The 23,897-nt window shown below is 38.0% G+C and overlaps 1 protein-coding gene across 2 annotated transcripts in view; it reads right to left on the bottom strand.

Annotated features, from left to right (window-relative positions):
* EDIL3 (EGF like repeats and discoidin domains 3) overlaps nucleotides 1-23,897 on the bottom strand; it is a 442,216-nt gene that overhangs the window by 228,227 nt on the left and 190,092 nt on the right. For both annotated transcript variants that reach the window (XM_003822240.6, XM_003822241.6), the window contains one exon: nucleotides 11,714-11,842. In XM_003822240.6, the coding sequence (XP_003822288.1) occupies nucleotides 11,714-11,842 (129 nt within the window). The remainder of the gene's footprint in view (nucleotides 1-11,713; nucleotides 11,843-23,897) is intronic.

Genomic DNA, 23,897 nt, shown 5'->3' with positions numbered 1-23,897 from the left:
TTTTTCATATATGAACATTGTTCAACTCCTCCCAAGTGTTCATTACTACCTTGGTCCAAGCCACCATCACCTCCCAGGTGGTTGCAAGGTTCCACACTTACCCCCACCTGAACCTATTCTTTACCATCTGCCAGAATCATTCTCCAAATAGAAATTAGTTCATTTACTCCCTTGCTGTCCACCTTCCAAAAGTGTGCTTCCACAATTACAATTACACAACTACAATAAAACTAAAAGTCCTCTCTATGGCTTACAAGTCCTTGACTATTGCTCAGGTCCTCTTTCTGTCCACTCTCTTAATCACTCACCATGCTCCAGACACATACCCATCTTAGGATTCAATACTTGCTAATCCTTGTGATTCACATACTTGACCCCCTGACTTCATTCACATCTCTGCTTGTTACTTGGTAGGAGCAAGCTTCTTTGGCTAAGCTCTAAAACAGCACTCACGCCCCTTTGTTCCATAATCTCCATTCTTACAAAACATAACAAAACTTGTTATTATGCATTGTGGTGCTGTTATTTCTGATTGAAATTTTAGTTGAGATAACTATAGATTCATATCCATTTGAAAAACTATAATACAAAGAAATACCATATGTACTTTAATCAGTTATCCTCAATGGTTAACATTTTACAAACTACAGTATAAAAACAGAACCAAAATATTGACATTACTATGATAGTCCAATCTTATTCAGATTTCTCCAGTTTTACTTATATTGATATGTGTATGTAATTAGGCTCTATAGGATTTTATCACATATGTAAGTTTCTGTATGTGTCATCACAGTCAATATATGAAATGGTTCAAACACAAGGACACCTCATGTTGCCCTTTTATAACCACACTCTCTTCCCTCTGTCCCTAACATCTGGAAACCACTAATCTAGCCTCCATTTCTAAAACTTTGTCATTTCAAAAATGTAATTAAATGGATCATCTAGTATGTATTCTCTTGGGATTGGCTTTTTTTTTCACTCGGCTTAATTTCCTGGAGATTTATCTAAGTTGTTGTATGTATCAATAGGTCCTTCCTTTGCATTGCTGAGCAGCAATTCCATGGCATGTATGTACCACAGTTTGTTTAACCATTTGCCTGTTGAAGGACATCTGTGCAATTCTAGATTTCAGCCATTACAAATAAAGCTGCTATGAGTATCCAGGTACAGGTATTTGTGTGAACTTTAACTTTTTACTTATCTGGGATAAATGCCCAAGAGTGTAATTGCTGGACTGTATGGTAATGCCTGTGTCACATTTTCATTATCCTTTTCTCCATTAATGAAGTTCTATGACAGCAGAGACTTGGTTATTTTGGTTCAGTGCTATATTCCACTATCCAGATTAGTGCTTGGCACTGAGTAGGGAGTTAATAATATATTTGTTGTATAAGTGAGCTTCAGATCCTCATGAAAATTTATTCTCTTGTTTATAGCTGCCTTTACAGGAGAAATGATACTGCAAAATGGTTTCTTGGGAAAGACAGTAGAGAGGAGAATAAGAGAGGTGTGGCCATAGCATCTGTCTCCAAATAGCCTGAGATATCTGAACCCTGAATGAAAGAGAAGTTAAGGAAGAAAGGCTGAGCAACTGTGTTCACAAAAAGATTTGTAAGGTTCTGGGAAAAGACACATGTCTTTCCAACTCCCAAGAACATAGTAAGACCCAATGCCATTAAAACGGCTAGGCTTGACCTTGACCTTAGACCATGTGCAGTTTCAGTTGGCTAGGTGACCATTAGCAGAGAACGGAGTAGTCTTCCCTTATCACTATGTTCAAGGTCAGAACAACAGCAGTGGTATTCTGAAAAATAGTAAGTACGCTCTCATTAAATATTTATCAAATGGATAAATAAATAAGTTATTTCCTGACATGGCTGGGGAAGCCTTTAGGGGAGAATGAAATCCTACCTAAGCAACTTACTTGGAAGATGATAACTAAGAGCAACAGTAATTTAGAAATCAGTATCACCTTTGGCTACAAGGCCTAGGAAATTTGAATTACATGCAATTTTTTAAAAACTGCATTTGTAATACTATTTCTATTTCTGGGAACAATCTTTATAAAATTATGAATCAGTTCTATTTTATTTTAATTAATTGATTAATTTATTTACAGACAGAGTCTTGTTTTGTTGCCCGGGCTGGAGTGCAGTGGTGTGATCTCGGCTCACTGCAACCTCTACCTCCCGGGTTCAAGCAATTCTCCTGCCTCAGCCTCCAGAGTAGCTGGGATTACAGGTGCCCACTACCATGGCTGGTTAATTTTTGTATTTTGAGGAGAGATGGAGTTTCACCATGTTGGCCAGTCTGGTCTTGAACTCCTGGCCTCAGGTGATCTGTCTGCCTCAGCCTCCCAAAGTGCTGGGATTATAGCTGTGAGCCACCACGCCTGGCTGAATCAGTTCTAGAAGTTCAGGCCTATTAATATAAATATACTACCTTCATGAGTATAATCTTCTGGCAAAATGCGTCTAACATTTTTGTTCAGAGATTATTGTTTTTCTGGCAATCATATTAAAAAAATAAAGAACAGAAAAGAAAAAATGTTTTACTGTTAATCTAAAGTAGCAATTTTCAAATATTTTGGACTTTATACATATCTGAGTATCACAAAAATCACAAACTTTGTGTCTATATTGGAATAGTGTCTTTGTGCAAATAGCTATTATATATGTCTGCCATGACAGTGGTCTTTGTTGGTTTCCAGCCAAAGGAGAAAAACAAGAAAATAAAAATGCCTTGGAACTCTGGCTCCTATAGATAGGTTATGGGCTAAAAGTTGTTGCAGGGGGTGGATCTGATTAAGTGAGGGTCAGATTTTAAGAGCAGTAAGCTAATATATTTTTCTGCCCTGATTCTTTTAATCATTTTGGGGTTCTTGCTATAAGACAATTTCCATTATCGTAAACAAAGTTTGAATTCAGTAAGGTTGTGCGATTACACATTCAGTGTGGGATTATAATAACCTATCCCAAGCTTGGTTTCTCTTTGACTATTTCTGTGCTTAGTTTCTTTAAGGCATTATAACCCTTCACATATGGTTCTAGAACACTGATTTTCAGTCTTAGTTGTACATTAGAATTATCTGGGGAGGTTTTTAAACTCCTAATGCCTATGCCATACTCCAGATAAATTAAGTCAGAATCTCTGGGGTGAGAGCCAGGCATTGGTATTTTTTATAATGCCCTAGGTGACTCTAATGTGTAGCCAAGATTGAAAACCAGAGTTCCAGACCCATTTGCATCACTTTCATTGGGGTCCTTATTAAATAATCAGACATGGCTCCAAAACTATTAAATTCAAATCTCTATGGATTGGCAAGAGGAATCTGTATACTTATCTGGACCCCACATGATTCATATGCACAGCAAGTTTGAGATCCCTTAGTTTACAGAGTTAAGGTGTCTCACACTGACCGGCAAAGCCATTGGAAAGCAGGAAAATTTCTCGATTCTAGTCTGAAAATCTTCTAGGGTTGGAGCCAAGTCCATTTTGCAAGTTTCTTTGGAGGTCTTTATTTCACCAATATTTTTATATAGTTTGCAAGTGTCAGTGATAACTTCAGGTAAAAATTTATGCAGTTTTTGAAGTGAATTCTTGGACTGGCATGGTCATTCATACCTGTAATCCCAGCATGTTGGGAGGCCAAGGTGGGGGGATTGCTTGAGCCCAGGATCTCAAGACCAGCCTGAGCAACATGATGAAACTCTGACTATATAAAAAATACAAAAATTAGCTCAGCATGGTGGCATGCCTATGGTCCCAGCTACTTGGGAGGCTGAGGTGGGAAGATCATTTGAGCCCAGCAGATGAAGGTTGCAGCGAGCCAGGATTGCACACCACTGCACTCCAGACTGGGTGACAGAGTGAGACCTTGTCTCAAAAAAACAAAACAACAACAACAACAACAAAAATAAAAGAAAAAGAGGAAAGAATGAGGTGAATTCTTTATTAGGGAATATTGGTTTTCTAGTGGAAAAGTATACTGTACGACCACCAGTACTGTACACCAGGTATTTGGTAGATACACCTGAGAGCAATAACTTAAGCATACCCTGAGAATGACTCTGCATGGCACATGCACCCAACAACAATGACAAGCTAAGTAGAGGTTGCCAGGTAGAGGGCATTAAGTGAAAAACGCTATATTAACTGCATGCTTTCTGCAGGCAGTGGTGGCTCTCCTGTCCAGCCTACTGCCACTGGGCAGCTCTGTATGTAATTCCCCCTTGATAAACCCGGTCTCCTTTGCTGGCTCTGGGTCTGCTCTTCAGCCTCTCAAACCTAGTGCCATCCCTACTGAAGTAAACAGAGGTCCAGCATGACAACAGGAGGTAAGAGAAAACTCCATGAGTGCCCAGAAGATAGGATCTGAGAAGGAGAAATCTGTGAGATAAATCCTAGGCTGGCCATGCATGTCTATGTGGGGCCTGGTAGCTGTTATACTTGATGGATGGGGCCCACCACATGAGTATGGAGGTGCCTTGAAAACACTGAGTGGTCTGGAAGAGTTGTTGCAGGGGGTGGATCTGACTGAGTGAGGGTCAGATGCCTGAGCTGTGGGAGCCACAGTTGGCGGGCGGCTTCTGACCCTGCTCCAAGCAGCCATAGAGGCTGAGCTCATGGTGCAAGTGAGGGTCTGCCAGTTGCAGGACGAGCTGTGACTACAAAGAGGTGCCAGACAAAATGGAGACCCTGGCTTGTCAGGTAGCCTGTATGAAGAGTCACCAACTCCCCTGCACCCACTGGAAGCAGACTCGCACGACTGCCCCCCTCTCCCGCCCCCTGGAAGACAGCAGCACACCACAATATGGGACGACCCCACTGTAGAATTGGTGGAGCTAAAAACAGGTTAGGACAGAAGGGTAGAGAGTCAATCATGGGGTGGCTTCTCCATCTGTGGAACATGGAGGCAGAGGCTATTATACTCTCCAGACTTGAGATGAGTAAAATGGCAAAATGGCATCCAGCACAAACCACCCGGCCTGGAAGCAGCACCTCTGTGGTGCCAGTAATGGAGATGGGGCCATCCCCCTCCTCAGCTGGGTGAGTGTTGCTGCAAGATAGCCAGGCCAAGTGAGGGAGATGTCCCCACGCGGCCTTTGTGATGACAGACTATGGAGGGATTGCAGGGTGCTCCTCCGGGAATTAGGAGTGAAGCATGCTATCTATGCTGAGCATTGCCAAGGTCCCAGCAATGAACTTTTCTTGCTGGCATGAAAGATGCCATCTAAGAGTCCCTGCCAAACCAAAGGTATGGTGCACTCCTCTGTGCGTGGGGTTGTGAGGGGGTGGTGGTGCACTGCTGGGATGAAAGACAAAGGAGCCAAAGGAAAGGAGACAGATGAGGGGCCCATCAGGGTGGCCTGCTGAAGACATGGCATGGCATGCTAACAGGAACGCCTACTGTGAGGGTGGAGACAACCTGATGCTGTCTTGGTCGGGCTATGGCAGAAGCTCAAGCCAGAACAAAGTTTCATTAAAGAGCCTCAGGCTCAGTTCACTGCCTCTCCTGCAGAGAGATGGCAAGGGCAGGCACTTTTAGACCTGGATGAAGGCCAAGGCTTCAAAATTCTGATGGGAGCAATGGTGGCCAGGGTGTCTGAGGACAGAGGCCATATGTAGAACTAACTATATATTGGACAAATAAGAATAGGCTGTGCTTGCCCTAGTGGATACTAGAGTGGAATACACTCTCATATATGGTAACATTCATCAGTTCAAAGGGCCTATAACAGCAATAGATGGTTATGGAATGGAGGGGGTACCTATTTTCCATTGCATTAATGATATGCTGGTTTCTAAGTCTTTTTCCAGCCTGGAGGCTGCAGCCCCCACCTTGTTGTCCCACTAGGCAAATGGAGGATGGATGGTTGATGCAGAGAGGGTCCAAGGTTCAAGCGTTTTGGTCAGGTGCTTGGGTGTCATCTGGTTAGATGTTAGGCAGAGAACCTCTTCACTGACTGGGCGCAGACTGTGGCCTCTCTCTAGAACAAGACGGACTGTTGCGTCTATGGAGAGCTGCTGCTTTCCACCATTGGCCTGCCGTGGCATGTCTAGGATCAACTCCCAAGTGCTTGGAAGAACAATCTTTGCAGAGTGATTGTTATTTGTTTTTTGTTGTAGTTTTTAGTGCTGCTGCCACATCTGGCAGCAATGCTCCTCTGCATACCTGGCCCTGGGGAAATCACGGAAGAATGATATGATAAAAATGTTAGGGCCATTCAAGGAGATTCTGAGCTGAGGTGTATGGTAAATCCACCTGATAGCAATAACGTCTTAAGCTAGGTGGAGATTGCCAGGTGGAGGGTGTTAAGTGAAAATGCTATTTAAACTGCATGCTTTCTGTAGGCGGTGGCAGTTCTGTCCAGCCCGCTGCTACTGGACCACACTGTATGTAACCTCCACTTCAATAAACCCCATGTCTCATTGCCTGGTTCTGGGTCTCTTCTCTGGCCTCTCAAACCTTGTGCCATCCCCACTGACATTAATAGCAATCCAACACAACAAAAAGCTAAAAGAAGCCATCAAGTTAAAATTATAAAGAGTAACTTAAAGTAAGAATTAATGATAAGAGGAATTCTAGAAAAGTATAGAGCTACATAGTGAGCCTTAGCCTCCCCCTGCCTTACTACACAAAATGTTTCCTAAAAAAATTATAATTGTTTTTAAAGGAAGGGAAAAAAATAAAGACCCATAGGAATCCCCATTATATTTTAAAGTATTAGTCCATTAGGCATACCTAACTTTTTAAAGTTTGTAAAGTATGTCCTGAAACGCCTCATCTGATCTTAACACACATCTGTTTAGAGAAGCAGGACAAAGGATTGTTAATCACAGTTTTTAAAGAAGTGTTATTTCCACACTCAACAGTGTCAAGGTCTCAGTCAGTGCTTGTTGAAGTGAACTGAATTGCTGGATGAGAAACCTTAGGCAGAGATCCATTAAATGCCAAATGACGCTTCATCAACTTACCAAGATAGAGTTGTATCAGAAACTCAGGTCCAACCAGAATTCCTCCCCTCACAGCATGGTTCCTCCAGTATCATTTGGTGATTGAAGGTAGTGGTCATTCCTTAAGTCAGTAATCCTCAAGTTTGGTGTACTGAAGGATCATATGGATGTTTTTAACTAAATTCAGGCTACCAACCAAAAATTCTGATTCAACAGGGCTGAAGTGGGGCCAGTAATCTACATGTTTAACAAGTGTAACATAGAAGACAAAGCACGTAATTGCCAAATATGTGATTAATGCAATTAAGAATGATCATGAAAACAGCAAATATCATTGACTAACTTTGAGAAAAGTGAAATATGGAAGTTACAAAAGTGATTCATGACCCCAATAAATATTGGTTAAATGTAGGACTGCATTAATCACTAACATACAATTAAGACCAAACTGACTTAAAGTAGTTAGAATATACAAAGAGGGAAGTTTTTGATTGTTTTTTTCTGGCCAACTTTCTCAGTGGTAAAAAATATATATATATATAAAATATATTTCATATATATAATATATTGTATATATAATATATTGTGTATATATTATATATATAGTATAAAATATATTATATATAAATATATTTTCATATATATATAATATATATATATTAGGGAGCTTTTTATCTTGAGCTAATGTGATAACATGGGCCACTTCTCCTAAACTGTCCTGTTTCTTTCCAGGCTCAGTGGGCTCCCAGATCAGCCCTCTTTTCTTGAAAAGTAGGAAAGAAGAAAATGTGCTCTTAAAAGGAATCAAAGGCTCTGGAGCTGTGCACAGGTAGAGAAGAATGTACAGAATGCCTTCTGTGGGAAGATGGGAAGGAGTTCTGGGAGTGAAGAAATAACCTTTCTCTATGGCATTACATTTGTTACCAGGCAATACATAAAATACAATTACTCTAGCCAGTCCCAAATGCAGCTGTCAGCACAAAACTGCTTGCTTAAAAATGCTTTTCAAAAGTTTGACCTGTAGACAATTTTGGTGCTCAATTCATTCTATAATTTACACACACAGAGGTGTGTGTATGTGTGTATATATATATGTGTGTGTGTGTGTGTGTGCCTGTGTGTGAGCGCATGCATGTGTTTCACATTCTTCTATGATATATATATATATAATTTGATAATTCTATACCAAATCCAATACTAATCATTATTCTTATAAAGTTATAACCTCATGCTACTTTCATTACCATAAAAAGGACATCTAATAGCTGAAATCCAAAACACAACGAGTGCTGGTAAGGATGTAGAACACAGGGACTCTCATGCATTGCTGCTAAGGATACAAAACAGCCATGTGGGAGACCATTTGAAGCTTCTTTTACAAAACTGAATGTACTTTTACCATAAGATCTAGAAATTGCACTACTAGGTATTTGCCCAAATGAGCTAAAAACTTATGTCCACACAAAAACCTGCCATGAATGTCTATAGCAGCTTTATTTATAATTGCCCAAAACTAGAGGCAACCAAGATACTCTTCAAATGCCGAATTTATAAACAAACTATGGTACATCCATAAAATGGATTATTACTCAGAGGTAAAAGTAAATAAACTATTAAGTCCTAAAAACACACGGAGGAACCTTAAATACATTGTTAAGTGAAAAAAAATCAGTCTTAAAAGGCTACATACTATGTAATTTCAATTACATGACATTCTGGAAAAGGAAAAACTACAGAGACAGTAAAAAGATCCATGGCAAAGGTTGAGGGAAGTAGGAAAGGATAAATAGGTGTACAGGGGATTTTTAGTTTAGCGAATCTGTTCTATATGATACTGTGACAGTAGATACATGATATTATACATTTTTCAAATCCCACAGAACTATACAATACAAAGAGTGAACTCTAAACTATGGACTTTGGTAATAAGGTAACAGTATTGGTTCATCAATTATAACGAATGTATCACAGCAATGAGATACGTTAATAAGAGAAATTATGTAGGAGGAGGGATATATGGGACTCTACTTTCTGCTTGATTTTTGGGTAAACCTAAAACTGCTGTAAAAATTAAGTCTATTAATGATAAAACCCCAAAAACATTTTAAAAAGCACATGGAGGTAATAATGCTGATGCTGGAAATAATTTTTCCAATTTGTCACATATTGATAAAATAGTTGTTAAAATAGACCTATTAAGTATATATTTGTCACTCCTGTATCATGAAATTTAAAGTTCTTTAAATGTCTAGCTATTTTCCAAAAGACATTTAGTTAACATTCTGTCATATAGGACAAAATTTAAAAGTCCCCCAATATAGCTGTCTGAAAAATTGTTTAATTTTCTTTTTCCAAATGAAATGTTCACGCTATATTTGTACAACTCTCATTTTTATTGATTTTCAGTATAGCTTTGATTTTCACAAACCTTAAATATTTTGCCTATATTTATTATTATGTAACTGAACGTGATAGTTGCTAAGCTATGAAATTATCACTTTTGGCTATTCAAAGCCTTATGCAGTATTTCTCAAATTTCAGTGTGTATGAGAGTCAACTGGGAATTATTTTAAAATACAGATTCTGATTCAGTTGATTTCAGGTGATGCCTGTTTATCTGCATTTCTAATAAACTTCCTGAAGATCCTGATGCACGAGCACATTTTGAGTAGCAAGGTTCTAAATATCTAGGTCATAAAACTATTACCACCATGAAAAACAAACCCAGATACCTAGCAATCCTTGCAAGAGTTTAAAGAGCTCTTTTTCTGTTTTTCCTAGCTGAAGAAGCTTCCAGGGCCCCTAGCACTTCTATAGCTGCTTTCTCAATATATCACCCTTTTCAATTTCATCTATAAAGAGGACAGCTTGCTAACCTTTGTACAGTGAGTAAGCTATCCATTTATTCATAATACTCATGGCTTATATGAACCAAAGACCATCTATTTCCAGTTCAATTCTCCAATTTGTACGTCTAAAAATTACAGAGAGATCAAATGACTGACTCAGGGTCACTTATTTAATAACTGTAAAGGTCAGGTCTCAAATCTGGGTTTCTGCTTCCAAATCCAGTCCTTTTTCCTCTGTTTTCTGTTGCTTCTAATAATGCAATGCAGAAAATAGGGACTAGGTGGTTTAGACAACAAAATCCAAGTTCTGAATTGAATCTCTCAGCCTTGGGCTTCCCACTGCAATTCCTAACATGGGTTTAAAATCTTGTTGTGGGGGTGGTCAGATGTATTAAGGGGAAAGATTTCTTTGTGCTTTGAAATGTCTTGAAATTCAACAAAATTATATTAATTTATAAGCTTGTCTGAATATAGTATGAAGCTATATTTTATATATTGTTTGAACATAGTATGAAGCTATAGTTTGAATATAGTATTTATAAGCTTGTTTGAATATAGTATGAAGCTGTGAGAGAAAAGACTTGGGGTGGCCACTCTCTTTCCCTCTGGGCACTGCCTCTGATGCCACATCACAGGGTAAGTAAGGGTAAGTAACATGGTCTTCATGGGATTAAGTGAACATCAAGGCTCCTGAGATTCTGGGCTCCTATCTTTATCTTTCCAGGGCTGTTTTGAAGTGTCCATGTGTGAAGGCTGAGCAGTGATGCTAGCTAGCATCAGGGAGACCTAGCCTTGGCACCTCTGGGCCCAACCTGAGAAAAATCAATAGCTTTTCATTGCTTTGTTGGTGATCTGAGCTTTTAGGGACAATTCCAAGTAGTTTAGATGCCAGTTGTACAAAGCACACACGCCCATGCACTACAATAGGTTTCTACGGAAATTCTACAAACTTTTGGCCATGGCATGTCTCCAGAAAAGTACAAGATGCTCCCAAAGTCACAGAGCCTGAAGGCACTCTGTTTTTTGCTGGTGCTTGGATATAGCTCTCGCTGACAAATCCAGCTTTGCCTTATCGTTCTTAATACCATTGTCTTACCCATCAATACAGTAATCATGGCTTGCCTGTTCCTTCCCCACTCTTCCTACTATGTGTCATTCCCCTGTCTCTGATCAACATTCTGTCCCTCCTTCAAGACTCAGCTTGCATGTGGCAACCTCTGTGAGAATCTCCCTGACAGCTTAGAGTTGGCTGTGGCCCCTCTGCTTGCTGAACACCTCCAGTGCTAAGGCACCACACCATTCCTTTGACATTTATGTTCACCCCTCCTTCTAAGAAGAAATCATCACTAGTGGGATCTATTTTCTTTAACCTTCCAAGATAAATAAGAATTGGGATTAAAAAAAGAAGTGCAGGTAGCATACTTATTGAGCCTTCAAAGATTTTCACACTAAAAATGCCAACATGTAAGAAGGAGAAAACTGGCTTAAGGGCAGGGTGGCAGTTTTGTGTTGTTTTTTTTTTTTTTTCTGGGTATCATCTCTGAACCTAATCACCAGAATAATTTTTGGAAAATTTAAAGGATGTGGCTTTAGGACAAATATGAAAGAGACAGATATCAGTTTAATGTAAAGTGCATCTTTTGGCAAGGATAGTGGGGCAATAATAAAAACGGATGACCAGAAGGCTACAAACTTCCCATGCCACTGGGAGGATTGAAACACAGTCTAGGATTCCTCCACTGTGGACATGGTGTATTCCATGGGAGAGAAGCAGCATTAGCCAAATGCCAGGGCTCTCTTCTGCTCTCAGATTCTATGATTCTACTACAAACAAGAATGATGATGGCTTGTATACTTTGTAATCAATAATAATAAAAGTACAATGACTATGAATAACTTACTGTGCTGACAGTGAATCCCATTAAATCCTCGGGGACATTTACAAACATAGCCTATGAATGTATCCCCTCGGTATGCTTCACTTATTTCACAGGTTCCTCCATTATGGCATGGATTAGGAATGCAGGGACCTGAAAGAAAGAAAAAAATATTTCTGCTTGATGCATATTCTTAAAAGTAGACATTAGGTCAACATTTTGCAATTAATAATTTTACAGAAAAAAGTGTTCTAGATATTAGTGGCATAGTAAATGTACTGGTTGTATGAGCTCTGGAGACTAATGGCCTGGGTTTGAATCTTGGTTTCACCACTTCACAGCTGTGCAGTCTTGAGAGATTTACTTACCTTCTCCATGTCTGTTTCCTTTTCTGTTAAATGTCAATACTAAAAAATTTGCCTTAAGAGGTTATAATACAGATGCAAAGAGTTCATACATATAAAATACCCAGAACAGTGTCTGTCACATGTAAAGTACTCAAAAAATTATTAGCATTAAATTAGATATTATTAAAATTTCTGAATTGTAGAATACCTTCTGGGTGTTTAAAAAGTAATATTGAATAGCAATTTCTGGAGTTGTATTCACAACTCCACAATTTTTGTCCCCTGCTGGTACAAGCAGCATATGGCTGTAACCACATAAACCAAGTGAATTGGATAGCTGGTTGCAAAGCTTTTATAGAGTATGAGTTTATGGTGGAGCATACCTCTGGGGAAGCACATTTTCTGCCAATCTAAAACGAGCAGTCCATCAAAAGTTGCATACTTAGAGAAGAGGGGCTGATGATCATTTTTAAACTTGAGAAAGTAACAGCAGATTATTTAGTACCTGTGGTTGCTAATGAAAGTGTGGTGCTGCTCAGAGCTCTCTTGGAGAAAACCAGCTGCCAGGAGTGTGGTTAGCTGACAACATTCAGCTACTGAACCACAGGATCTGCTGTGGCAGCATTTATTTTAAGGCCAGGCTCCCCAGCCAAAAACTAAATACCAAAGGGGCATAGAGCTAGCTGGGCCAGTCGTGCCTGACCTGAGACTTCTCTAATAAACATTCTGTACTCTGAGGTGCCCCAATGGTGTGGCTGAGATTTTTCTTAAAACCATAGCAGTTTGAGACTTTTTCTATGCAATGTTCTCTCCTTCCTTTTCTCCCTTCAAAGTGACAGGCTATGTCACGGTCTGTAGGCTCATCCTATCTACTCTTGCTCTCTCTCCCCTTTGTGCATCACAGACATTCCCCCCAAAAATCTTTTACACTTTTAATTCTATCTTACAGTCTTCTTCCTGCAGGATGTTAATTGACTCAGGACAGAATCCAGACTTGAGATTGTGAAGAAGGGAAGAGTCAAGTTGAAGGAAGGAAAAGCTCTCCCTGGGAGATGAAAAAAGACAAAAACAAAAAACTACAGTTTTCTCTAATTTAGTCTGTACTGATTTTAATTGGAGAGAGTAGAACATATTTATAAGGAAAAGAAAAGCCACTGAAGAGGAAGTTAAGATGTACATATTAGAAAAGGAAAGCAAGTGTAATTAAACTAAGTATCTGACTGTGTATGAAGAGGTGATTTTGAGAGCCCTAGAGGATTTGTTCAGAAAAGGAGTGAGTGTGTTCAGCTGAAACAAGAAGCAAGGTAGAAGAGCTGGACAAATGAATAATAATAACTTGAGTCAACTGGGTTGGAGCAAGGGTATTGAATAGAGAGTGCTATAGAGAATGACTCCTCCTGCATGGGTCAAAGCCACTAATAAAAACAAGAGCTGAACGAGGTGGTGCACGCCTGTAATCCCAGCACTTTCGGAGGCTGAGGCGGGCAGATTGCTTGAGCCCAGGAGTTCGAGACAAGCCTGGGCAACATGGTGAAACTCCACTTCTACAAAAAATACACACACACACACACACACACAAATCCAGGCATGCTGGTGTGCACCTGTAGTCCCAGCTACTTAGGAGGCTGAGGTGGGAGAATTGCTTGAGCCTAGGAGGTTGAGGCTGCAGTGAGTTAAGATCACACCACTGCATGCCAGCCTGTGTGACAGAATGAGACCCTGTCTCAAAAAACTAAATGTTAAAAAAAAAAAAAAAAAACTTGTGAATAGGAAAAAAAAAAAAATCAGCATCACTTCAAGCACTGCAATCGGACCTCAACCATGGGTGGGAAGCACTTAGAAGGTGGGCAACTTTGTCATGCACTGGGGCAAGATTTTATGAATCTATTTCTTCTTCTGAGAGCTGTATTTGACCCTCCATTTCTTTCCATTTAAAATGTTATGAAATTCAACGGTTGTGGAGTCTAATAAAGAAACACATGGAACAGGAAACAATGCGGCAACTGTACAGTTCCTGGACCTTGACTTCCTGATAGGACTGATTTTCAAAAAGTAAAAAGGATTCAGGGGCTCTGTGATTTTTTTTTTGTCAGCACCACACCAATTAAAAACAATATATTTATTTAAGTAGACAGTTTTGTGCTGTGAAGCACATATCAATTAAATTATCTAACACCTGCCTTCGAGGTGGTACATTGCCAATATTTGAGACAGGAAAGAAGGTGAATGACCAATGACTAGTTATAGAACAATTTGAACGATTTTCTTTCATTGCTACAAAATGAAAATCATGCTGCAGAACCTATCTCTCCTTCTCCTCTCTCTGTTTCCACTTCCTCCCTCCTCATAAATTAATTAACATTTGATAGTGCCTTACAATTTATAAACTCTTTTCACATAAATCATCTCATTTATTCTTTACTATAACTTAGGTCTTCGTCATTATCATTCTCTTTTACAGTTTTTTTTAAATACTGAAGGTCAGAAAGATTATATAAAATTTCTCAATCAATATCTACCAGTGACAGATTGAGGCCTCAGACTAAGAATCTGGGATTCTAAAATCTATACCCCTCAGAGCATCAACTAACTGGGGAGGGGAGAATGAAATGATAGTGATGTTAGAGTTTTGACTCATCAATTCACTTCAAATGAGAGTAAAAATGACAGATTTTAAAACTAACTGATAACTGACAGCCAAGCACATAACTGTTAAAGAAAAAAATATATAAATAATTACAGTCAAAAATTATATAATTTTAAGCAAATAAGAGTCCTTGGAGATCACTTAATCCAACTTTCCAATTTTGCAGGTGAGGAAAAAAACCAAATACGAATTCAGAAATGTTCCCTAGAAACAACTTAATATGAGAAAAATTAGGTTTAAGGACTTGTTCCTAGGAGGAAAAATAGTTATTTAAACCAAAACTGGTAAGAAATTACCGAAGAGAGTGGAGTAATTTATATCACAGAGAAAATAAGTCTTCCATGCTCCTTCACACTTACAGGGTTGGACGAGGGAGGAATAGAAAATGACTGAAACAGTTAAGTTCTCTGCGAGTTCTTGAGAGCAGTTAAAACAGTGATTCTGGGCAGGTGCGGTGGCTCACGCCTGTAATCCCAGCATCTTGGGAGGCAGAGGTGGGTGGATCACCTGAGGTCAAGGAGTTCAAGACAAGCCTGACCAACATGGTGAAACCCCGTCTCTACTAAAAATACAAAATTAGCCGGGTGTAGTGGCGCATGGCTATAATCCCAGCTACTTCAGAGGCTGCGGCAGGAGAATTGCTTTAACCCGGGAGATGGTGGTTGCAGTGAGCCAAGATCGTGCCATTGCACTCCAGCCTGGGCTCCAAGAGCAAAACTCCATCTCAGAAACAACAACAACAAAACAACAACAACAAAAAACAACAAGTGATTCCAAGGAAGGAGGTAAATGGAAGTCTCTCTGACAAAAATGGGGCAAATAGGAACCTGGAATCTATGATGCTATTTACTCAAGCCTACTATGTCTTTGTAAAAGTGAAACTTGGCTAGAAGGTGAGAAGAGCAAGATGACCTAAATGGATCTGCAAAATAAAGGGAAGAACTGGGGAATGGATGCAGAAAACTGAGAAGCAGAAATTCTAAAAGGAAAGGCAGAAATATAGTCTTCAAGGAGAGACAGAAGTCAAGCAATGTGCTCGGAGGCTGTAATATGTGATGAAAAGTAGCTAGTAAGAAATTGTGATGTCCAAAATTCAGGTTTAAGTTGTTTGCACAGATGCTATGTGAATTGCTTCTGCTGGAGCATCTAGCTCTATAATAACAGCTGCTAAACACACAAGCCTGTTGAGTGGTACTTGGGGAAATCAAGGGGAAAGGGCTGTACTATTGATGTGGCTTATCCTGGCAGGAGGGGAAAAGTATTGCTGCATGTGATGCCCAAGAGATTCAAGAATCCAATGGGTTCAGGAAGCTGAAGATAGAGTGAACAGCAGTTTCTTAAGTCCCAAACATTCTGGACACTTCCTGAGGGCACAGGTGAAGCCTTTCCAGCAATCTTGGGGCAGCCTCTGGGATTTCTAGATGATGTGAATTGGTACATTGGAGCTCATTTTATTTACACGCCAAAAGACATCATGACCTTGGCTGACATCTGGATTTTAGAAAAAGATTATGTGTTTCAGAGGTTATGGCTGCTGTTATTTTTCCTACTCCAAGAAATTCAGTGACTTTCATTTAATGGATGAGGATGGAGTAAAGCAAAAGGGCCAAAGATTAAACCTTTCTAGAGTCCCTTGCATGCATGCTAGACAATATGAGTGTACATATTATCTTTATAATGCCTTGTAAGACTATAATCTTGTTTTAGAGGCAATAAAATGGGCTCAGGGAGGATAAGTATCATATCCATCTGAAAAAGCATAGATTTTAACACACTCTGCCTAACTATAAAGTCTATGCCCTTTCCATTAAGCCACATTTCCTACCATGTTGAAAATCTGTGTATTCATGTTAGTCTTCACAGATGTAAACGGAATCAGCATGAATTCACTAAGCACATTCCTATAAATAATACAGGACTCCAAAGTGGAAACATTTCAGAATATTTTCAGGAAATGGGTCACAGTGTATTAGATATTAGGAACAGAGGTAGACTCTGTAATTATAATGTGAGACTGATGTTATGTGCCTTGTACAGACTTTTTTTCAAGTACTCATGACAGAGTGTTGAAATGAATGGTTTCCTATTGTTTTTCCCTACTAGACCATAAATTCTGTGTGGGAAGACTTACGTTGGCACACAGTAGGTGTTTGATACATCTTGAATAAACAAGGATATGGCAATAATGAGTGATAAAAATTATATTTGCTGCCTACACTGTATTCTAATTTTAGGTTTATGACATCATTTTCTTTTGGATTTTCACTCAATAATTAAGTTAGATATTTTCTGGAACCTTTCTACACCTTTCAAGCTTCTAGTCCTTTAAATTTATAATTAGATTCCAATGTGTTTTGTCTCTAATATGGTTTAAGCTTCAAATGTATTACACTGAATTGTAAATAACAGACCATTAGAATGTGTACTTTTGCATAATGATTACATGTATCTTAATTATTTGGCAAATACATAATCAAGAAAAATGTAACTTGTATAATCTCATTAACTGTTTGAGTTACTTAATTTAACTACTTCTATATAAATAAAAACATTCACTTCATGTATGAGCAAGATAAAATGATCAGAATACAAGTTAGTATATAAAGATAACATAATAAATGTAGTCCAAGGTCTCAACTTACAAAAGTTGCTTCCTAGCCAAAAGTTATGTTTGATGCTCAATTGCAACAGTTTCCAGTTTTATTGCCCCAAGTGATAATAAGCAGGCTATTCATATGAGAATTAGAAATCCTGGAAAAGTTTTGTCTTTGTGGTTACCCCCATTCCATAGTCTTCTCTATTTTGATACTGAAAAAAAATTACTAAAGTAATATGTAAAGGTCTTGTAACACTATAAGTAATAATAATCACCTAGAGCATACAGTGTTGCTTATACTGGGAGGATAAGAAAGAAATGGACACTGCCCAGTATGTTACAGAAGGTGTTTCCCCCCCTAATTTCAGCTTAAATAACATTTATTCATTAAGTACTCCTTATGTGCTGGTCTCTGCTAGTAATTTGGGATAAGCACTTTGTATGGTATTAAAATTGTCAGCAGCTGAAAGACAAATCTCACATCAGAAAAATATCCTTAGTTATCCAGTTTAGGTATCTCATTTTTTAAGGTAATTTCAATAGCTCTCTTTTACTGTGAATATACTATGCATGGTATTAATACATTTCTTTGTCCATATAATGGTTCCTGGAAATTTAATTCTAGGATTTCCTAGTGGCAACATATTAAAACATGAAAATTAAGAATCGGCCATATTCCTAATTTTAGCAGCCAAAACTATAGTACATTTGAGGCATCTCATATAGTTTCTATAACATACCAGCACACACGCCCACATACAAGCACACATGTATATCACTCTCACACAGCTCTGAAGCAGTTTAATAGCAGATCAGAGTTTGAGAACAAATGAGTATTACTCAACCATTCAGAGCTTGTAAAACAAAAAGATAGAAGACAAGGGCAATCTCAATTGCTTGTCACTTCAAAAGCCTTGTAAAGAAGTTTGTCTTTCTATGCATTAGGGCATACAGAAGAAGTATACAGAGTGGTGGCTAGGAGCTTGTGTTCTGATTAGTATTCATAAAATTCGAAATTATCTGATTAGACAACAATGGTAATATCACTCTTAACAATGAAAGCATAAATGGACTTTCAAGATACAAGAGGCTTTAGGGAGTTTTAAAATCAATAATGCTGTAATACTTTTGCAGGTAATCTTTAAGTAGCTCCTAACACAATGGGGACAGCATATGATCAATATTAATGAACAACTGAATTCAACAGCATGCTTTCCAGGCATTTTTTATGCAAGCTCATATAAGTATGTCAACAAGATTAATTCCTCACAAAAGCAGTAGATCTATATGGTTTGCTACTTTTCTGCATCTATCTCCTCACAATTCCAATAGTAGAGTTAGAGTTAGTTCCATATGTGTAATATGATTAGCTGCTTACACATTTAGAGACTGTGCCCGAAATCATGAATAACTTATAGTACATAAGCAGATTATTAGAAAGTGAATAGGTTAACATTCTCCTGTGATAATATGTACTAGGCTTTGGTCAATTTTTAAAAAATATGCCTCCAAAACATTGCCAGTTAGATATCAAAATAAATGTACACTTTATGTAGTAAGGAAATGCCAGTAAGGCAATTGCAACAGCATAGTTTTTACTAGTTGTTTACCACTAGAATAAAATAGGAATAGCTATGACCCCAAATTTCACCCCAAATTCTGGTGTTAAGAACATATCGAAGTTATCTTCAGTGTTGCCTTTACATTTAATAATTTTTTAACATTTTGGCAGTTGCCATTTTGAGCCACTGTCACTCTATTTTAAAACCAGTTGTAAAGAAAGAAATTATTCTGGGAACGCTCACATGATTGACATTTGCAAGCTATTTTTTAAACACTAGTTGTTGCTTCTCATCCTGCTGTTTTTCCTTCTCCTTTGTACTCCTCCTCCTTTGTAAACGTAAATGTGCAAAATTCAGCCATTTGAGGATAAAAATCGTCTATGAGTATTTTGAATATGAAGAAAGATGTAAACTATTTTATGATACTATCTCAAACATTCCATTGTAGTGGAGAATCAGTAAATTTAATATATTTTTCATTGAACAAAAAAGCATTTGGATAGATTATAAAAATTGAAACCTGAAGATAGAGATTTCCCCCCACCCTTAAAACCTGTTGATATATTTTCTTCTCAAGAATTAATACTAGACTATCTTTATATACATCTGTCTATAAGAAGGCACTGAGGTGACCAGTGGAGATGCTTTAGAGGTCTTTGTCCTTGTTTACATTCCCAGGCTAATGTAAAAATATACCACAAACATGGTAGTTTAAAACAACAGAATTTTATTCTTTCAGAGTTCTAGAAGCTAGAAGTCTGAAATCAAGGTATCAACAGACCCACACTCCCTTTGAAGGCTCCAGGAGAAAGTCCTTCCTTGCCTATTCCAGATTCTGGTGGCTCCTGGCATTCCTTGGTTTATAGCAGCAAAACACGAATCCCTGCCTGTCTTCACAGGCCTTCTTCTAACTGTTTCTCTCCTCTTCTTATAAGAACTCACCATAAATCTAATACATCTTCATCTTTAGATCCTTAACAATCTTTACGCACAAAGGCCCTATGATGGGCTAAACTGTGTCCCCCCCAGAACTTATATGTTGAAGCCCTGATCTTCGGGACCTCGGAATGTGACTATATTCGGAGATAGGACTTTTTAAAAGAGATAATTAAGGTTAAATGAGGTCATATAGGTGGGCCTTAATCCAATTGGACTGGTGTCCTTATAGGAATAGGGCATTTGAACACACAAAAGAGACACCAGTGATTCTGCCACACAGAGGAAAAGCCAAGTGAAGCCACAGCAAGAAGGCAGCTATTTGTAAGCCAGGGAGAAAGGTCTCAGAAGAAACCAAATCTCCAGAGCCTCCAGAACCGTGAGAAAACAAATTTCTGTTGTTTGATCTACCCAGTCTGTGGTATTTTGTAATAGAAGCCCTAGCAAACTAATACCCTGTTTACAAAGAAGGTTGTATTCAGGGTTCCTGGTATACCTGAATTGGGGGTAGGGAGCACTATTTAACCCACCTTATGGTTCCTGTGTAGTTGTTTTGTTATAGTATTGGAGTTGATTAAGTAAACCAGAGTTTTATGTATTAGAATCGGCTGGCAAAGCACTCATATTATCAGTAATTAAAATCTTAGCTAAAATTAATTTTACTTGGTTCTCGTCACAGAGTAGTGGTGGATAAGCTTTGATGGTGCTGGAGATCAGGAGAGCAGTCTAAATTTGGGGCAGTAACTAGGTAGAATCCAGAATTGGGTAGCCAGGGGACATCAAGGAGAGCCTGGCACTGCATGATAGGAGGACACATTAAGAAAGGAGGAAGATTTCCTGGGGTTAATCTTCATCCACTTAAACTATTGTTTAGAGTTGGGCTTGCTGATGGCAGTAGTTTTTCAGGCACTCAGCAACTTTCTGAGAAAGTCTTTATATATTAATTCCACAATGATAGGTAATCATTGTGGCACAGTAGTTGATATCTCCTTTTCTTCAATGAATAAATATCTTATTAAACATTAATATGACTTTAAAGAAAATTAATAACCAATCACAGCAAAAGAGCTATCATTTTACAAAGTGATAACTATTGCTACAGCTACACTTTGTTAAGAGGCAGTCTCCCATTTCTTTCCCCTGTACATTCATCTTGCACACTGCTGCGAAAACAACCTCCTTAAACCACTACTTGCATAATGGAAATTCTCAGCTCAGAATGTTTTATTACTCAAAGAGAACTCTATATCAATACTCTGTAGTCATTCTGCATATACATTTTTTATCCTTCAAAATATGCTGTCTAATTTTGGGCATCTTTTAGTTGGCCAATAATATTTGCTGACTGTGTGATGTTATGGCTTACATAAAAATATGTAATGAACATATGACAAAAACAATGTTGCTGCTTGGTTTTCTTTCAAAGACTAAGAAAACTAAAGCTGACATAACATACTTAATAATAATAAAGCTAGTATACAGAAGTCTTTTGTGAATTAGTGAATACCATATGAAATTAAGTTATCATTTTTGAATTTAGTAATATAAGGCCTAGGTGCACCTTGAAATCTTTGGCCAGTGGGATAAACATGAACACCCCTATAATCTAAGAGAAACATAGATGGCAAAACTATGGGCTATGTTGATAATCAACATATTTTTATTTTTCCTGATGGCCTTCAGAATAACAACAATGATTTCCATGCAAAATTTCTTGTAAAAACTTTAGAAACCATAAATGTAATCCAACATAACTCATAAAGCACACTTCAAACAATTTTCCTCAAGCTAAGAAAATTCCTTGAAAAGTCTTTCTTTTTAGATCAGGGAGGTATTTCCAAACAAAATCCTGCAAATCACTTTTTTAAGAAGTATATCTGTCAGAACTCACAAGCCATTCATTACACAATACAATTGAAGTTTGAGAATACACATCAGCTTGCAGTGCAAAGTCCTAAGATATCACCCAGGTTTGCCATCAGCTACCATAGTTTGTTTCATTTTCTACATATCAATTAGACAGGGCATAAGTTAAAGACAGAGCAGAGACCAGTATTCCTACATATATATATATATATATATATATATATATATATATATATATATGTATATATGTTTGTGTGTGTGTATGTGTGTGTGTGTGTGTGTGTGTATATATATATATATATATATATATATATATATATATATAACAAATATCTGAGCCCAAGTTTCAGGGGCATCAAGCAATCTCACTATTTCACATAGTGTCTCTAAGCAACTACAAAAATTGCATGTTCTTCATCAATCTTTCTCTGACAGCGCTTCACCTTTTTCAGGCTCCTACTCAACTTGCCACCTATACTGCATGATTAGCATCTCACTTTTCATTGCTTCATCCTCTAATTATTCCATAGATCTCTTTTGTCTCCCTCACTGAATTAAAAATTAGTTTTGCATAGGAACCTTCACTCCTTATATTTTTGTACCCTCATAGTCCCTAATGAAGAGCTAAATATTTTGATATTGCTTCATAAATGTGTGATGATTGACTTAAAATTATTACTAATTTTAGAAATGTCAGCATATAACCCAGACTGCAAATCATAATCTATAACAGAAACCAAAAATTTAGAGATTGGATATAAATATCAGTAGCCCTTTTTCATTTACACTAGCAGGTTTCAACAACTCAATGTTAAGCTGCAGCCAAGCCTAATTCTCTTTGTTGAATGTTGTAGCAATCTGTAAAATATCAGATTTTGGATAATTTTATAATTATAAACAAAGTGTGTTAAAAATAAGTATACTATTTCCACAAAGCTACAGTTCTTTCTCCTATAATATAGCATAGTGATTTTTGATCTTGAAGGCAGTGGCAGGAGGTGGAGGAAAGGATTTCTATTTTTACTTTTGGAATCTGTCCTCCGTGACTGCCATCTTAATCATGAAGCAGAGAGATTCCTGCAGGAGATGTTCCTGCTGCACTCATATGGGAATGGCACCTACCTAGACTTCACAGCTGAGAACATTGGAAGCACAGCTGGACAGGCAAGTTACTGTTTAGATTGCCTCCTCAGGTCTCACATGTGGCTTCCTTGTGGCAGATTTGAGGAGGCATAAAACAAAGCAGGCGTGGATTCTGGCCAGCTGGCCATCTGTTCCTTCACCTACTGTGATAATTTGGTCTTGTAGAATTCTGTTAAGTGAGCATTAAGTAATGACCATGTCAAACAGTACATAATGCCTGCTTATAATCACTGGATGAAAGCTTAAGGGATGCTTGCCCAAACACAGAAAAGGTCACCAAAGCAAACCAGTATTTTTTTTAAAAAAAAAAGGAACAGCAAAATTGACGCAAAACAGCAACAGTTAACTTTGTTTTCATTTTTACTTTTTATCATATTGAATCCATGTCAAGTCACAGAGGGTGAATATGGTACAAAGGAGCTAAGTATATACACTGAAGTTTCTACTGCCTCATTATGTGTATATCACTTTACGTAGACAAACTAAATAAGAATTTTAAAACTAAGAAAATATGTGAGGGGCTTTATCACACTGAACTAAATTTAAGGCACTTAGGGTTATAGCCATTAACTTCCAGCTTTTCAAAATAGTTTCCCAGAACAACACCAAGTAGTTACTCATTAGTCAAAATACTTTTTCTGCTGTTGTTTTTAAAAAGATTAATGGAAGTATTTTATTCTAAGAAAGCAGCTTTTCCTTCATAAACACTTAATAATTGCAAAATCATAAGATTTTTTTACCCTTGAATGGATGCTTAATGATGCATCCAATAAACTATATTATTGGGATAGTGTCCTAACTGATCTCCTGCTCTTACACATCCTCCATAGCTACCCACCATGCAAACCTAATCAAAAAGCTTCTGTTAGCTCCTACAGCCTGTTATTCCAAAGTCCATAAATTTAAACTAATCTTATGTCTTCAATGTTACCTCCCCTGTTCATGATAATGAACCAATATGCTTCACTTGGTTAATTTACCATTCTACCACCTAAAGATCATTTGTATTCCTAGAACTTTGCTCAAATGACTCTGCAGCTTTAAATGCCAAATGCCTTTCTTCACCTCCTCTTTTCCTGATGTCCTTTTCCTTCCTAGATAGCCCAAAGTT

This window comes from Pan paniscus, chromosome 4 (assembly GCF_029289425.2).
Source record: "Pan paniscus chromosome 4, NHGRI_mPanPan1-v2.0_pri, whole genome shotgun sequence".
Taxonomy (NCBI): domain Eukaryota; kingdom Metazoa; phylum Chordata; class Mammalia; order Primates; family Hominidae; genus Pan; species Pan paniscus.
Note: the sequence above shows the minus strand (reverse complement) of the source record. Positions and strands in the feature narration are given on the sequence as shown.